At 39.1% G+C, this 17,954-nt stretch overlaps 1 protein-coding gene across 6 annotated transcripts in view; it reads right to left on the bottom strand.

Moving 5' to 3' along the window:
- Positions 1 to 348: 348 nt before the first annotated feature.
- Positions 349 to 17,954, bottom strand: part of pfkfb3 (6-phosphofructo-2-kinase/fructose-2,6-biphosphatase 3) — an 80,510-nt gene continuing 62,904 nt past the window's right edge. For 4 of the 6 annotated variants that reach the window (XM_068005097.1, XM_068005098.1, XM_068005096.1 and 1 more), the window contains 10 exons: positions 17,090 to 17,146; positions 16,816 to 16,940; positions 15,836 to 16,043; positions 14,969 to 15,115; positions 13,910 to 14,014; positions 13,363 to 13,492; positions 13,039 to 13,101; positions 12,883 to 12,947; positions 9,113 to 9,289; positions 349 to 2,473 (listed from right to left, as the gene is read on the bottom strand). In XM_068005097.1, the coding sequence (XP_067861198.1) occupies positions 2,414 to 2,473; positions 9,113 to 9,289; positions 12,883 to 12,947; positions 13,039 to 13,101; positions 13,363 to 13,492; positions 13,910 to 14,014; positions 14,969 to 15,115; positions 15,836 to 16,043; positions 16,816 to 16,940; positions 17,090 to 17,146 (1,137 nt within the window). In that variant the 3' untranslated portion in view covers positions 349 to 2,413. Of the gene's footprint in view, positions 2,474 to 7,597; positions 7,621 to 9,112; positions 9,290 to 12,882; positions 12,948 to 13,038; positions 13,102 to 13,362; positions 13,493 to 13,909; positions 14,015 to 14,968; positions 15,116 to 15,835; positions 16,044 to 16,815; positions 16,941 to 17,089; positions 17,147 to 17,954 lie in introns of all 6 variants that reach the window. The other 2 variants (XM_068005095.1, XM_068005099.1) reach the window with 2 other exon arrangements.

The raw sequence follows: 17,954 nt of genomic DNA, 5'->3' as shown, positions 1-17,954 counted from the left end.
GAGCAGCAATTTAAGATGGCTGGTAGCACTTTTGTTACAAATGCCCTGGCCCGAGATGCCACACTTGTTTGAGAAGAATCAAGTCAGATGATGGATGAAAAATTTGCAATTATTGATACAGGGATATCTCGGCATTAAAAGCACTTGCGGAGGAAGGGAAAGATGATTCAAATAGACCGAGTACTAAATATGGGCTGGGTTTGAGGCAAGGTGACTGCCCATTCTCAGCTATGGATGTCACCATCTTAAGGAGAGCGAGATAACCTGCCTTGATTAAAATCACAGATAGCAGGTGTAGAGAAACTCCCTTTGCACGAGAAAGACGGGAAAAGGAACCACAAGTTTTTTTTTTAAAGATTTTTTATTATTGGTCCAGCAACTGCAAAATATACATTCAGAAAGGTGTACCCTGTATTTTTCTGCCGGCATAATCTAGCTATTTTCCTCAGGAAAAAGGCAATTACATACATACACAGTAGATGCAACATGCCACGCAGTTTGAGACAGAAATCTTTCCCAACCTCTGAACTATCTTAAATAAATTTGCATGTCAGGACAGAATCAGTACTATAAAATACAAGAAAAGATCTAACACTCAACAACAAACTACAAATCAGACACACATCATTGGTCTGCTCAGCTTGCCTCCAAGCTTTTCCATTCAGGGTTTTCTCACATCCATTCGAAGTCAGATAATAATGATGCCATTCAATTAGAATGAGAACATTACTACAGAAATGCCTTGGTGAATTCTATTAAATCCTTACTCTAAATAGTTTAACCCCCACCTAAACCCTCCCCAAACCCCATCCAAAAAAAATATCAAATAAATAAAATTTGTGCAACAATTCATGTATCTCCAAAGGGATAGAACATGGATATCATGCTGGTAGTCTGCCAATAGAAAGAGCTCAAATAGACTACGGGCCAAGCCCCCCTTATCAATACTACTAAACTCAAGATTTATGCTGTGCAAGGCGATCGCACTAGGCACTGCGGTTTTACCATCCAACACATTATCTAATGGAGCAGACATAGTTAATGGAAGAAGACTAGAGCACATCATACAAGAGTGTGCAAACTAGGTCCTTTGGTAATACCAGAATCCTTTGCTGCTCTGTACCAGTCACACTGCTATCGGTAGACAATACACACATTCACATTAAATAGAATGTTTAAATAATCTGTACTTGGCAGTTTGAAGTATTTGGTAACAAATTTTGATTGTAATCATGCATCTTGTACAGAGATGGTTATTTTACTTACTGCACATCCAGGTTGAATAAGGAAGCTGACATTCTTCCATTACCATAGAGGATACACAAGTCAGCACCAATGGTGGTCTAAGGGTACAACTTATCATTACATATCAGAGCTAGAATTCTCTTCTCCAAATCTAGACACATTATTACCAATTCATGCAGATGCTTGGAGTTCATTATTGCTTATTGTTAATCCCATAAAACATGACCTTAACTTAGAAGTTTCTTTCTCAACAATGTGGTCCTCCTGCATTTAGGAGCCATGATTCCTTCCCTTTCAAATCCTAGTTTTGAGCACTAAACGTGCATCTCTTCAAATTCTAAGCAAAACTGGACACTGATTTACTTTTCAAGCTTTTAAGTTTCTACAAAAAGGTGGTATTTCACACTCAATCACTGCCATGACCTTGGCGTGCAAACGGGTACTTTAAGTAGACAATTACTTAAAGTCTCACAGCCTGTGGTCAGTCATACTGTGCCCATGGCAGCAGGATCTGTACAGCAGCAAAACTGGCAGCCACCTTGGAACACAAGAGACGACATCCACATTCCACAAGAAGGTAGTGAAACACCAGGAACAAGAAAAAAAATTGGCCAAATGGCAATCCCAGTTTTTCATAAAATATTTGTGCATCATTCATTTAACTAGCAGTGTGCTAACTTCATCAGCAGAGCTCCAGCATTGTGAAGTTAAACTGGTCACACAAGCGTTCTCTTGATATAGTAGTGTAAATTTCAGGAACAGAAGCATTCTTACATTTAAAGACTGTATGGTTCATTAATACTGAAGCACAGAAAATAGATTTAACCCTCAATATGCAACTATTTACACTATATACACACACTTTAATATATCCCTCCAACGAGATTTACTAGGTATTTACAAACTGAAGAACAAGTTTTGTTCACTAAAAGCACTTGCACATTATTACAGTAGCAAGACATTCATATTACAGTTAACAGTGAGAATGGTCAAGGTTCTTGCTGGCTAAATCAACAATCCATATTCTCCATCTTCTCCAATGGATTAATCCAAGGAACTCATTAGCGACAGATATCCAGGCCAAGGAATCCAGTGTTTTCTCACAAAGTGGGGTGGACTGAAGTAATATGTAGCCTCAACATTAAAAAATGAAAGTGAAATGAAGGTTTCATTTTTGGGCTGAGAGGGTCACCACAGCATCTAAAGGTGTTGGCATCTCATTCACGATCTGTTGAGTCAAGAGAAAATATGAGAACGCGTACAAATAAAATCCTTCAATTGAAAAAAGATTAAGACAAACATGGAAAGCTGCATGCATGCAAACTAAGCAGCTGGTTAATGAAGCTTGTTCATCTATCGCTTATTATACTAGAGAAGCACAGTGACCCTGTTAACACTTAAAAGGTGATGTCCTGCCTCAATCCCAACATCTTGTCGGTTGTGAATATCCTGCAATAAAAAAAGTGTACAACCGCTACTAGAAGGCTTGAGTTACAAAGTCCACATACTGCAGATTTATGACACCACATGAAAACATGCAGATTGTGCCATAATAATGGCCAGCACAGGTAGGTTACATTGACCTTCCTAACACAACTCATTCTTTACATTTAAAAACATTCCCATGAACAGAGAGGAATGTTGTAAGTCAGGGAGGGTTAAAAATTAAACCAGAGGTTTTTTTTAAACCATGGAAGACCCACTGCAACTGTGATAAACCAACAGGATGTCTATTTGCATATCGAGGGGCAAGAAGTGTGCCATCCCAAAATAATAAGAGGCAACTTTTGATATGACATGGCTAAAAATGTAATTTAAATAGAAAGGGATTCATTCATTTATGACCGAGAGACTGGAGTACTAGGCTTGAACCCATGACTATGCAGCACTATTAGAACCTTCAATTGATTGGCTAATGCAATCGTCTCCTTTTCCAGGAGGCATTATTTAAAGTCTGTGTTTGAGTAAGATACTTAAAATGTGGCTAAACTCCAAGTTGGGTATCGATTTTATTTTCAATAGTATATTAAATCTGGATACCACATCATTTAAACAGTACCTCTGGGAGGTTGGAGAAAAGAAAAGGATAAATTCTCATGAAAACCTTATTTAAATGCTATCCAATAGCCCCCTCCCCCTCCTGCTGTAACCACGACTTTGACCTTTGAGGCTGAGATCAAATTTTTGGGCAACATCTGATAAGACTAGACACTTGGACTAAATTCACAGGAACGTTCCATTGAAATCTGGAATGGCTCGTGTAGCGGACCAAGGTTTGTGAATAATATTTGTGCCATAATTTGACTTTCTGTAGCCTAGAGACTCATCCAAAAATTTAATAAATTCAATTGCAAGTCTGCTGAAGGACACTTTACTCAATACCTTGAGGTGTACAGTCTTTATCTAGATGAGGCCTGCTTGGCCAAGATACTGGTAAACTGATTTCAGGAAGGCCCCAATTTAGTAGCATTTCTTTGCAACAGGAGAAAACTCTTTCTCTCTCCCACACCCCCCTTCCCACCTATAAAGAAAAAGCCCTAGAAGTGCATGTTCTGTGGTATCATGAGCATTGTGTAATCTGGTAGTTAGCACAATAGCCAAGTACCTCTACATCAATTACACAGCTCCCCATCAGTCCCTACAATGCAAAATGAAAGATCTTCCATCAGCGAGAGGTTTCATTTCTAAATAGCCCTGCAAATTAAGTGTTAACATGATCACTGTAGCGTCATAGGGCATGGCCAGCATGCATTTAGCCAGTTACCTTTGAAGTATTAATAAGGATAAAACTTTGAGACAATGAAAGACTGTTCGTCTGAGAATGGAAAGGGAGGGGAGAAGAAAGGGAGAGAACTTTAAACACAATGAACCAGATTTAAGCATCAGCATACAAAAAAAAACATTGCGACATTTTTGTCAAGAGGGCAGGCAGAATTTCAGATTATACATTCTGCTCAAAAAAGTCCATGGTTTTAAACAAAAGTATTCAGACTAATTCAAGAAATGTAAAATTGGTCCTTCAGATTGTGAAAAAAATGTCCATTGTGAATATTAAAGTAGAGCGAAATCTACAAGATGACTCGCATTTGGCCAGCTCAAGTCATCTAGTTTTTGGATTCAGATTTAATGTGGAATACACAATCAAACCATTTCACAAGAAATCCAAGTGAAATTTGTGCTCGTACTAAAAATGGTCTAAGACACTTCTATGCTTGATGGCATTTAAGACTCAAGCCAAGGTGACCAAAATGCTGATTCTTAAGAATTTCTAAAGTGCCTTGTCCATTTATGAATTTTTCTCTCCCTAAAACAACTGGCCATCACCAGATTTTTTTTTGATCACACTCATCTCTTATCCATTAGAAAAGCAAAGAGTTACAATGAAAGACAAGACACCTTAGAAAAAAGGACATAGATGGTATTTAGTTTAAATCTGCCATCACTCCTCCCCCTCAAAAAACCCACTCTTGATCCCTTTGTCCTTGCAAACTACGACCCATCTCCAACCTCCCTTTCCTCTCCAAAGTCCTTGAATGTGTTGTCACCTCCCAAATCCATGCCCATCTTTCCCACAACTCCATGTTTGAACCCCTCCAATCAGGTTTCCGCCCCTGCCACAGCACTTATCGAAGTGAAAAATGACATCCAATGTCATTATCACCATGGTAAACTATCCTTCCTCATCCTTCTCAAACTGTCTGCAGCTTTTGACACGGTCGACCACACCATCCTCCTCCAACACCTCTCCTCCGTCGTCCAGCTGGGTGGGACTGCCCTCACCTGGTTCCATTCCTATCTATCCATTCGTAGACAGAGAATCACCTGCAATGGCTTCTCTTCCCGCTCTCGCACCGTTACCTCTGGAGCCACAAGATCCATCCTTGGCCCCCTCCTATTTCTCATTTACATGCTGCCCCTCGGAGACATCATCCGAAAACACAGCGTCAGATGTACGCTGATAACACCCACCTCTACCTCACCGCCACTGCCTTTGATTTGTCACACTGCTTGTCTGACATCCAGCACTGGATGAGCAAAAATTTCCTCCAATATTGGGAAGACTGAAGCCATTGTCTTCAGGCCCCGCCACAAACTCTGTTCCCTAGCCACCGACTCCATCCCTCTCCCTGGCCACGGTCTGAGGCGGAACCAAACAGTGTGCAGCCGTAGCATCCTATTTGACCCTGACATGAGCTTCCGACCACATATCCACTCCATTACTAAACCTGCTTACTTCCACTTCTGTAATATTGCCAGTTTCCGCCCCGCCTCAGCTCATCTGCTGCTGAAACTCTCATCCATGCCTTTGCTACTTCTAGACCTGACTATTCCAATGCTCTCCTGATCGGCCTCCCACCTTCCACCCTTCATAAACTTGAGCTCATCCAAAACTCTGCTGCCCGTACCCTAACCCGCACAATGCCCCGTTCACCCATCATCCCTGTGCTCGCTGACCTACATCGGCTCCCGGTCCAGCAACACCACAATTTTAAAATTCTCATCCTTGTTTTCAAATCTCTCCAAGGCCTCACCCCACCCCACCCCATCTCTAACCTCCTCCAGTCCTACAACCCTCAAATCTCTGCGCTCCTCCAATTCTGGCCTCTTACATATCCCTGATTTTAAATGCTCCACCTTTGGTGGCTGTGCCTTCTGCTGCCTAGGCTCCAAGCTCTGGAATTCCCTCCCCAAACCTCTCCATCTCTCTCTCCCCTCCTTTAATTCGCTCCTTAAAACCTACCTCTTTGATCAAGCTTTTGGTCACCTGACCTAATATCTCCTTTTGTGGCTTGGTGTCAAATTTTGTTTGATAACACTTCTGTGAAATGCCTAGGGACATTTTACTATGTTAAAAGGTGCTATATAAATGCAAGTTGTTGTTGTCATCCTGTGTTAAAACTAAATACCATCACAGGCTTTCCTGTACTGGTTTTCAAAGCAGTTGATTATGCAAAAAAAATCTTTATCGCTCCAGGTTCAATATATAAAATTGCGCCAAGAAATGTTATTTGTGAAAGCTGGACGGGATACAGAATTTTCAAATGGTTAAAAATGAAGGTTTTCTTTTACTCAAGGCATGCAATGCATATTTTCCCCTCAGTCAAGAGGAGAGAGAGGTAAACATGCAAAAATGCCATGATCGGCACTCAACTAGGGTGTGGCAGAGGGGCGATGGTGATGGTAGGAGAGGAAATAGAAGTGATGGGGAGGGGAAAGAAGGCTCAATATTTCACATATCAAAACTAGAAGCTAAACAATAGGACAAGCAGCTTAGAACATTTCAGTGACCACCCCACCCCCAACTCAGTCCAAAACCATAAATATTAAGAACTTAGTGTTTGTGGGCTAGCTTTAGTTTTTTTTAAAAAAATCTTTAGTCTGGAGCTCACTAGTAAAACAGCAATATTGCTGTGATGGAAACATGAGATTTTGATGTGAATCCTTTGAGTTCACATCACAACTTTGTTCAATATTGAAAACTTCAAACCGGTGCTGCTCCTATAGCAAAGCAAGAGAGTTCCCATTCTGAATAAAAATGGTTATACAGTGCTAATTTTAAAAAGAACCTAGTAAATTAGCAGAAAATGCCAGGAAAAAAAAAGGTGCCCATCAGAAACACTAATGTCCGTCTCTTTGGACACGGACAGATCTGCTCTTTTCTTTACATTTTCTAGGTTTTATTTCAGCATTTTTAATTTTCCTTTTTAATCTCATAAAAATGTACCTTGTATGAGGCACAAGTAATGTTTTCAACCAGGATAACCTCCAAAGTAGTTTTAAAAAAAACTTGCTATTTTTAAACTCACGAGTTAAATTGTACTCAGTGTACATCTTTGCTTTCAAGAGGATTTTGAAAAAGTCTGTACGAAGGTGGATTTCCAAATCCTGTGTTTGCCATTGCTACTTGAATTAGAGAACATGCACCTTTAAATGGCACAGAGCAGGAATTGGTTAAATTGGAAACTTTATCGGCGATGTTGGGGGGCGACTTGTGCTATCTCAATGCATTGCTGACTTTAAAAAGATTTTCCAATCCTTTCCATGAAGACAATGCCTTTGATTATGATTAATTTGTTAACGTAAGCAGTATAAAAGCATCTTTTGAGACTGCAACAAATGCGTTAAAATAGCAATTGAGAAACAGGGCATTCCAAGGCAAGCTTTATGCATAAAAATGGGATCCATTATATGTTTCCATTTCCAATATAATTAGTGATAGGGCATTACTGCTTGTAAACTTTAAAAATCGGTGTTGACCCATCCAAAGCCAGTTCTGTATGTTACCAGCACCCACACTAACAAATTAGTTGGAAAGACAGTGGAGGAAGTGACAGAGAAAGGAAATACTTACAGACAAGCCTTTCCTATTAAAGGCTGAAGAGAGAAAAAGAAAGAAAAAAAAACAGAACTTGATTTACAAAAGCAAATCCAAGACAAAACAGATAACTCAGTCAAAATGAGTTTTTTTTATTATAAAAACAAAAGTGCTTTCTCCTCTAGATTGTCGAAGCTACATTAAAAGTATAAAGACATCGCAGTTATTAAAAAAAATCTTATTCCATAAACAACTCAAGTCACAGCAAAGCAGAAAGGCCAATCAAGCTCCCCGCAGCAAGTTTTCAAATGTTACTGTAGATATATATTCACTTTTAAAGAGGATTTTAAAGTCTGAACTGAAACAGACAATGTTTACACCCTCGTCTGAATCAAACATCTGGTGCTCATAAAAGTGAGACATCGGTACTGGGAATGGAAAACCTTTGGACTGTATACTTGAAGTGAAGCATCAAGCCCACTCCCTCCCCTCCCCCCCCAGTCAGGTATTGTATGAGGGATGCAGAATGAAATCAAAACACTACCTTAACTTAAGAGCAACCCCCACCCACCCACTACAATGCAATACTTTCCACACCAATCTTTGGACTAAACTGGGTATCTACTGCTTTAGTGACAATTTGTGGATAATTTTATGCTGTGGACCCACACTCACAGGGAACTGGGTTGAATCTATCCAAATTAATTACAGCAGGTAGAGGATACATCGTGAAAGAATTGGATTGAAATACGGGTCCAGATGTGAAAGATGTGCTAACTCACTGTGCCACCCAACTACTACAGTGAGTATCCATCAATACTTATGTCTGATATTTATCAGCACAGCAGGCAAAAAAAATAGCTGAGTAACCAAATATTTGTCTTCCCCCTCTTTGTTCCTCATGGTTTGGATCCTTCAAATTAAAACTACAGCCTATTCCTCTTAAGTCAAAGTTGCATAATTCAAATGGAAATCCTGCCAAAGCCTCCCATGCTTTTATTAAAATTGCTTTATTCCTACTTTAATTCAACTTGGAAGTTTTTTTTGAACAAGAGTAGACTGCGCATTTAGTGGATAGACTTAATGTGGGCTCCATTCATAAGCTAGAGTAGATTCTCAATAAAAGGTAGATTTTTTTATGAGTTCAGAAGCTGTTAGTAAATTAAAAGACAGTTAAATTTTATTACACTAGATAAAAATATTGCTTTTAAATTTTGAACTTCAACATTTGAGTTTGTAGGAAAATTATCTTTCTTTCCCCCTTCTGAGGGATGTGCGGTGAGGCAAGAATATTCCAGGCATATTTAAAGCAAGCAGAATTATTCAGCACAATCGCACAGCTATTTCAGCTAAGCACCTTCATTCGCCAAAGCAGCAAGTAGCTTAACTATTCTCAAGTACAGCAGTATGGCTAGGTTTTGTTTTAAATTAGAGATTAGTATGATTATAGGAGCAGAGAGCATCATTTTATGCAAAAAGCATGCTCAGAATCTGCAAATTACAAGCAAAAGCAGCAACGACAGCCATAATGGAACAGAACATTCAACTAACTTGTCCAGGCAGGGCTGCGGACACTTCGGAGGCCAGGCAGACCGGCATAGCGGAGGACGATGAGGCCATATGGTCCTCTAGGCCTTCAATCCTCAGCTTTTTGTTGGGCTCTGGACTTGCCAGAGGGGTAACACTATTGCGTCGCATGAGTGGGTTAGATCCCTTCTTACCAACATCCTGGTCAAAGCGAATGGGGAAAAATGTAAAAATGAGAAAGCTCGTTTACAACAGGAGCATTTCAAAACAAAAAAATTGTAACAAACCAACACAAGTTCATACATCTTGCCTGTCCAAGGCTTGGTGGTGGGGGGTGGGGCGCGTGGGAGAGCAGTGCTAAATCAGAGCAAGTCACTTGTCTTCAGACAATCTACACACTGAAGCATGTACGTAGTACTTATGATCACAAAGCCGCCCACGTTCACTTACACCCATTTCGATGGGTAAAACTCAAAATGGCCACTAAGAGTAAGTTGTTCAATCAAAAACCCTATCCATACAAATTGACTGACATATCAAAGCTAAATGCTATCTACAAACTTCCTTCTTCTCAATATTTTGGGTTATTTAAAAAGACGCATCACACTGGTTCAATAGCCCAATCATTTCATTAGGATTTATATCCAGGGCAAGTGATTCACCATTCCACAAATTTCAACCTACTATCCAAATACTCGCACTTCTGCAACAAACGCCTGAAACAATGAAACTGCTAGTTTGAGTGAATCAGCAGAATAAATCACTTGTCCTATAAGTGAGATGTGCAAAACCAAATCACTCCACTGATGCCAGTGCTGCATCCAATCACCTGTGCTAAAAAAGCAAGTTGAATTCAAAATTCCCCGTTCCCCACAGAAAGCTTCACTGCAATAACATGTGGAGTGGTAACCATCACACTTATTACAGCTAGACTTTCCTGGCATGGGCACGGAAACACGAGTTTTCAGAGCAGATTGTCCCAACTGTTAAAGACTCCTTGAAAAGGACAATAATCACTCTAACCAGTCTCATCACACAAGTATGTACCCAGCAACGAACAGTGGATACAGATTATTAATATGGCTGTGCTTTTCCCTGCCAAGTGACCGTGAACAAACAAACTACAGATTAGTACAATTTGTGACAGCTCAGCACCTACCAAAACAAAACAAAAAATGCACATTTAACTAGATTTAATTGACTTTCTCCCAAAGGCACCAAATTTTCTCCTTATCTCAAATGGTAGCAATTTATATTGAAGTACAGTTCCATGGCATCATGTGCTCTCTGGTGCCTCATCCATGTCTCTATTTTTCATATGCAAGCCTAGATGCTGGTGAACATTAGACTATTCAATAGTGGGAGCATCAGATCAGAGCCTATTCCTGTTCTAATGCAATATCCACACATTTGCACTTTCCAGTACTGCTGAGGTCACACAGATGAGATCATCTAACTCAGCTTATATCAAGGATCAGACTTGCCTCGTCAAAAATATATGGCTCAGTAGAACACCACAGCTATCAGCGGCATCAAGCCATCTACTAATCCAGTTTAATGTACAGTATCATAATGCATGAATATAATCACCTCTCTAAGTTACCAATCAGACCGTAGGTTTATCATATGCTGTTGCTTATGGTGTCAGGTATGCCCCTTAAGTTGAGAGTTTAAAATTCTGCCTCATTTGTGCCAACAGTGGCCGGCACAAAGACAAATTGAACCAGCTCCGCATGTGGCCAACTCACTAGACATTACTGTACATCATGACTCAGGAATGTAGTAGCATATTTCAGGAGGTGTGACTAGTTATTCTTGATCTTGGAAGTCATGTATCTCATTTGTGGTTTGTGGAACCTTGTGTGAAAGTTAACTGTCATATTGACTCACATAATAGCACTTCAAAAAAGTAATTCACTGGTGCCCTAGGAGATGTAACACAGCACTACATAATGCACGATATACATTCAGTCTCTCTCTTTACTACACTTGGTTCCTCCTTTATTTCATTAGTGTTACACATTCCTCAGCTTCTTAGGAAAACAAACTATGCACATTTAGCCCAATATTCTTCCCAGCAATATTAAAAGATAAACAACCAGACTAATTCCTCCAATTATTGAGCATTATTTAATTCAACAGATGGACCATCTAGATAATCATTACCATTATCCATCCATTCCAAGCACCTCATCAAAAATTGATGAACTTATTTGTTCTATTGATCAATGTTAGTCTGTTAATCAACAACGCGCCCTCCATTTCTTCCCTGTACAACATTTTATGGAATTTAATGGAATTACTTTAACACTTGAGCCCACTTTGTTTAATATTTAAAATCTATGTTTTTAAAAGAAATCCCAATCAGATCAGATTTGATCTGATTGGGATTTTGTTTAAAACGAATAAATTATTTGTTTTAAGACAAATTTTTTCAATTTTCTGGGATGCAAATTGTATTTTTTTTTACTTTTTAAAAAGAAAAGAACATTCAACATACACAATTACAGGTCTATGATGAAGTGTTTGCACCTAACAAAAGATTTCCATTTAATACCACTCTCCATTACAACATAAAATTATCTAAACATAATTGCCTCATACTGGAACCAAGCCACCACTCTCTGAGTCTTGGTGAAGTGGCAGTGGTTTAGGTACACTAATTATGGGATTTGCTGATTAATAATACAATTTGGATACTGCCCAAGAACTTCAGAAAATGTTCTCTTTCGCTAACTTCCAAGCAGCCAGCTCAGGAGCGGGACTGGCAGAGGCTTTGGGCAATCGTTCCTCTCGTCAGGCATTAAATGCCATTATTAAGAACGTGAATGATCCTCAATAGACACCCTTATTTTTACTAAGTTAATGAGATGCTAGATTCACACACACAGTTTGAAAGGACAGGGAAGAAAGAAGTGCCTCACCAATGCAGTGTTTACTAAGTGCTTGAATGACAAAATAGGACTCCGGGATTTTGCATCCACTGTTAAGTCAAATTCAGCAAAACTGAATATCTGCTCTCATCCACTTTATTAAGTAAAAATCAGAGGAAATCCAACTGGGAAGTCAGACTATACTGCAGAAGAGCACAGTGCATGGGGCACGAGCACACATTGACGAATGGCAGGACTCACATTCAATTCTACTCCACCATACAACGTACAGAGTGCAAACCCACGCACATGGAACAGTGGCTCTTACCATTCACCGCGTGACAGGTGGCCAATGAACAGCACCAATAATGGTGTGTCCGCAGACCACCCAATCAATAGCAAAAGCACCTGCCAGAAAGGTCATACAAACGGTGGGGGGGGGGGGGCAGATTCATTGCCTTCTTTGAAAGGTAAATGTCTTCCTAATCTAAAGATAAAATTTTAAAATTATATTGTGTTTTTCCTAGAATACATTCTTCATCCCAAAAACAATAACTAGAAATTTACTGCTTCACTCTCCGCAAACATCTGTGTAGAAACCAAGGATAACCATAATACAGTTCAAAATAGATTTTCCTCCAAGTTAATCCAAATCAGCAGCACAGGAACAGCTGATGTACCTCCAGCAATTACATTATTTGGCACGACACTCTCTCTCTTTAATTAAAATCTGTTCCCACTTACCAAATCACAGCCTGCTCGAAAGGAACTGGATTTTATTCAGGTTGGTGTAAGCCAGATTCCAGTTTTCAATCATAACAGACAATTTGCTAAGCTATGATGCAAGGACTGGTTCAGATAAACATGAATTCAATCTTAAACTAGAGTATATTGGGCACATCATAAACTCTGAATACTCACCTCCGGTCGATCTCTGTGTGTGTTTACTGCTTCCACATTCAAAAAGATAGACTCAACCTTACAACCTAATTAAAAAGAAAATGAATCCCAGTCAGTTGAATTTAAAATACAATCTAACCAGGTAACAGATTCACACAATCACATCACACAACTCACCATAAGCAAATGGAGTCAACTTTAGTACAGTGTGAAGAGGACACTTGAGATAGGGTAATTCATCTAAAATAGAAACAATCCATCATTAGTCAACACCAATACAGCATTTAATCCCCTTGTTCTGTTCTCAACATTTAATTCTATGCATGGTAGAAATACAGCTGTCTTCCATTTACACTGTTCTGTGCTGTATTATATATTATACTGTGCACCACCTAGACTTAGGTGATTTATAGGCAGCAAAAGAAAGCTGTTCACTTTTATAAAATCGAACAAACAGGACAATAATTGGACACTGCAGAACATCCTGCTCAATTCACGTACCTGCACTTTTATCTAGAAAGTATGCGAGGAGGCAGCGCATGACAGCTTGGTGGCAGATGACCAAAACATTACCCTGTCTCTCCAGTTCCATGATAACAGGTTCTAGACGCTGCACTAAGTCTTGGTAGGACTGAAAACAGAAGAAAAAAAATAAAATTAGCATTAGAAACCAAAAACATGCAGAAACATAATCCAGTTTACATTTTCAAGTTAACTTTTTCCAGAGGCAAATGTCTCAAATCTAAAGTATAACAGGATTTAAAGCGTGGGATTAAGTACTGTTGGGGATTATCTACAACAACACCCTCTTTGCAAAATTAATTGAGATAATCCTGCAAACATCCTGGAAGCTGCCAAGGAAATTTCAGCCTTCAAAAGAATGATTAGAAAACTAGTTTTGAAACAGACTTCATACACCAGTAGCCCCCTAAAACAGAACCACGAATGCAGTGCCTGCTTCCATGCTTTGTTAAATAGTTCAATCTTCAAATATTTGAGACCTAATGCAATGTCATGCTTAGTCAACTCCATACAAGCTGCTACCTACCTCCCCAGTTGGGTAGCGGTAATAATATTTGTCTTGATCACGTAGGCCATATTCTTCAGGGTATTGTTCCTTTATTTCTTCATAGGTCATGTCCTCACATACACCCTGCAATACATGAAAAGACATCTTAACTCAAAACAGGTCATCATTTACCCTCAGCCCCAAATGTCAAAATAGCCTTTAGCATATTTAACTCGGTGCTAAATAATTTAAATTTAACACAACAGAGCTCTTGCCAGTGTATCACAACCACCAGTTACAATACATTGCTGCTCAAACTTTTCCCAACCCATTCATTTAGAGGCTTCTGCATTCGTCCAGATGCTCCTTTGCAATGAAAAGTTACAGGTCTAGCTTGCGACACTGTTCTCCTCACAGGGTCTTGCATGTTTAACGCAGAAAAGATAGAACTATGAGCCAACAGGTTTTTAAATAATCGTTGTATACCTTCAAAAAGGTATCCAAGACTGAAGGTGAACCCCCAACCTTATCCAGTTCATACTACAGCATTCTGTCAATCCTAGTGCCAGATATAAGCATACAAATCAAATCTTGCTAAGTCAAAAATCAAAAAATGTTACAGTATTAAAGATTAGAAAACTAGCCTTATTTTTCAATATTTATTAGACTAATACAGAACATACAGCTTTGGTTGCTTGTACAGACTGGACCAGGCTACAAATAGTTGATTTAAATCAACCAGTTTATAGTAACAATACAGAAGTAGCCCACTATATTTACTAGCTCATGACATGCTTGATGATCAATAGTGCCATAAAGTTGAAGGGACTGATTTGTACCCAATGTTTGTACCCTTTTAAGTTAGATGCCAACAGCAGCTCAACACCTCCACAGGGAGGGAAGAGAAGAGAGCAGTGCTGCACACCTTCTTGCAGCTGGTTACTGAAATGCAAGGAAAGTGTGCAAACTAGCAAACAAGCTGTTCATGGTCAGGGAAAATAGAGAACTTAGAATTCAGGGTAATAAATAAAGTTATACATAGATTAAAATGGACAGACAGGCCACAAAAATTGGAATACTATTTTTAATACTACTTACAGCATCTATTTCATTCAGTGCCTTCCACTGCTCATACTGGCCACCCAAAGACTCTGCTGTCTGGATGGTTCGTTTCAGTTGGCTAGTCCAAACCTTCAGGTCCTTAAGATTCTGTTCCTCCAGAAAGGTGCTTAATGCTGTGGCAAACTGAAAAATAAAAACACAAAAACCACCTCAAGATATGCCGTGGAAGATGAGTTTCATATATTCTAACGTCATCATTGTTTGAAAGAAAGGAGAAAGAAAGCAAAGAGTGCCTTGTGATCCTAATGACAGTTGTCAGGATAGGCTAGTCAGTGAACAAACTGAAATAGTCACCTTCATCCAAAAGGCATATTTGAGCATCTACATTATTAATAAATGGACATAATTCACTTGCATTATCTCAAACTCAGTAAAAATTCTTTTGTATATTCACATTATAAGATGCAAAACCAAAAGGCAGACTAAAGCACCTGTAAATAGATATTTGCACATGCAACAATTATATTTGGGCAGGCCAGAGTGAATCTGACCAGGAAAAGTCAATCATTTACATTGATGTTAGAAAAGAAGTGGTGCAACAAATGCATCGTATTAGCTATTTATACCAAAACTATTCTTTAATGTTGCAGATCTCTAATAAGCTGGTTAGTGAGCCATACAAAGCACTATGTGAAGTAATTGTTGAAATGATTTACACAAAGTTGCTTATATTGTGCCCCATTACTGTCATTAAACCATTAGGATACATTAATACTAGCAAAAAAGGACAAGCTGAACCTCCCATTGTCAACCCCCAATATAAGAACGTGCTTTGATGGCAACATTGACATTTGTCCTGATGTGGATTTGAATACCCAATATTGTACAAGTCTTCACATGTACCTTCTTTCCTCTGTAGGAGAGACCAGAGTCGCCACCAATCTGGCCTTGGAGGTTGTATTCACTCTCTCCATGGCGACACAAATAGATTGTACGAGGATGGACATGAATGTTCATCAGGTAATAAACTATCTTGCTCTGGATGTGATCTTGGACTCGGTTTACCAGGAACCTCCGGCCTACATTAATCACCTTGATGAATGACAGTTCCCTAATGAAAAGTGACAGGGAGGGGAGAAAAAAAAGTTAGCACAGATTGGCAGTGCAATTCTTTGCTCTCTGCAATAACTTTTCAATGATGTTACCTTGACTGCAACACTACAGAAACAGTATCATAAATGTCATATCTATTATTAGGAGTGACACCCTTAGACATCAATTACAATTGGAAGCACTTCAGAATCTTCACAAAATAGGATGATAAGCAAGGTTTGCCCTGGTCCCATTTTCTAACTCTGGACTCAGATTTGATGCACAATGGTAGAAATTGAATGGGTTGCACCGTATAGGTGCAGAATTAGGTCCATTTACATCAGCAGTTGAGAGTGTGGGGATTTTGTGCAGAGTAGTTTCAGATGATCTTTAAAGAAAACTGATATTTTAATCTGGATTAAATTGAAGATTGACAGATCTGATGCTTTCATTATGGGTTTTGTTTGAACTATAGTTGGAGGTAAGGAGTGTTGTACAACATCTGCGGATAGGCAGTAATCAGTTGGGCATTGCCTTGCGCTATCATTCTGAACCCAAGACAAAAGCCCTGAGCACATTATGTTGAAGGAACGTCCAGCATGCATTAACCATCTTTACCAAATAGTATTTTCTTTGTCCCGCTGTACTGGGACACCATAGATCGATCTGATTAAACACCAGCCTTCACTTCAGTTGAATAACCAGACTATTTGAAATTTTGATGCAGTGATTAGAAAGCTACAGAGGCAGTGTGTCGATGTCAAAAGATCAATTGAAAGTATTGGTCTTACTTGTCATAATTGTCTGGGTCCAAGGCCTGATATGTTGCTTTATAGCATTCAATTCTCTTCAGGAAGTCTTCCATTGCATCAGTCCTGTTACAATCCATGTAATCTGGACTTGACACTTTCACATCCTGTGGACAGTGAAACGTTAGTAATCTGTACTGGCAAATTAAAACCAGTTTTCTCAGAAGTAAGCCAAACATTGAATTTCATTAAATAGTATGAAACAAAAAGGTCTATAATAATTACTATTAGAATGAATACATATTTCCCCACTTACCATAATATTTGCAGCCACCACACTTGGATCGTCACAAACAGATTCTACAAAAAATACCTGCAAGTAAAAGATACTGCATTTTAAAAACTTCATATGGGATGGAGAAGCTAAATTATAATTTGTCAGGTCAATAGTAGTGTTGAAATGTCATCTGACCAAAGACAAGGTTTTCCAAAAGCATCTACATTCAATTCGTTTAATGCCCAACTTTCCCCACCAAATGGTTGCACTTTGCTTCCTTTTCCATAAACTAAAGTTGGATTGCCAAAACATCATATGTTCCGACTGCAGTTAATACACATGCACACCACCGTTTATGCTTTTTTTTGTAGGGGTGCAGGGGTGGGAAGAGGGATAAAGAGACAAAGGGTTTCTCAAAAGGCAAGAAAGTTACCAATTACAAAATACTTGATTGGAGGGCAACAGATTGCAAATTATCATTATCCATGTTCACTCACAAGAGCTCCTATAATGAAGGCGAACTTGGCAGGGCAGTGAGTTTTGCACATTATGCTTAGAACAGAGGCAAGTTTAATCCAGCCACAATTATGTGATAAAAGTGCATCTACCCCACATGCAAAAGTTTCTACATGCATTGAGCTTAAATGGAAACGAGTGCAAATCTGAAATTCGGACCTAAATTCACAAGGATAGTTGATGAGGGAAATGTAAACATTTACACTAATAGAAATTGTAATAGAAGGTACTCAGAGGTAAGTTTTATTCTCAAAATACTAATTTTCACATATTGGCAAGTAGAGGAAAATGTACTCCATTGCTGGGAGTAGAATGAGAGCTTTACTCTGCATCTGGCACCAACATCATACCTCGCAGTGCTTTATACAGACAAGACATTCCATTTCCC

This window comes from Heptranchias perlo, chromosome 24, assembly GCF_035084215.1.
Source record: "Heptranchias perlo isolate sHepPer1 chromosome 24, sHepPer1.hap1, whole genome shotgun sequence".
Lineage (NCBI taxonomy): Eukaryota > Metazoa > Chordata > Chondrichthyes > Hexanchiformes > Hexanchidae > Heptranchias > Heptranchias perlo.
The sequence above is the reverse complement of the archived record's forward strand: the minus strand, read 5'-3'. Positions and strand labels throughout refer to the sequence as shown.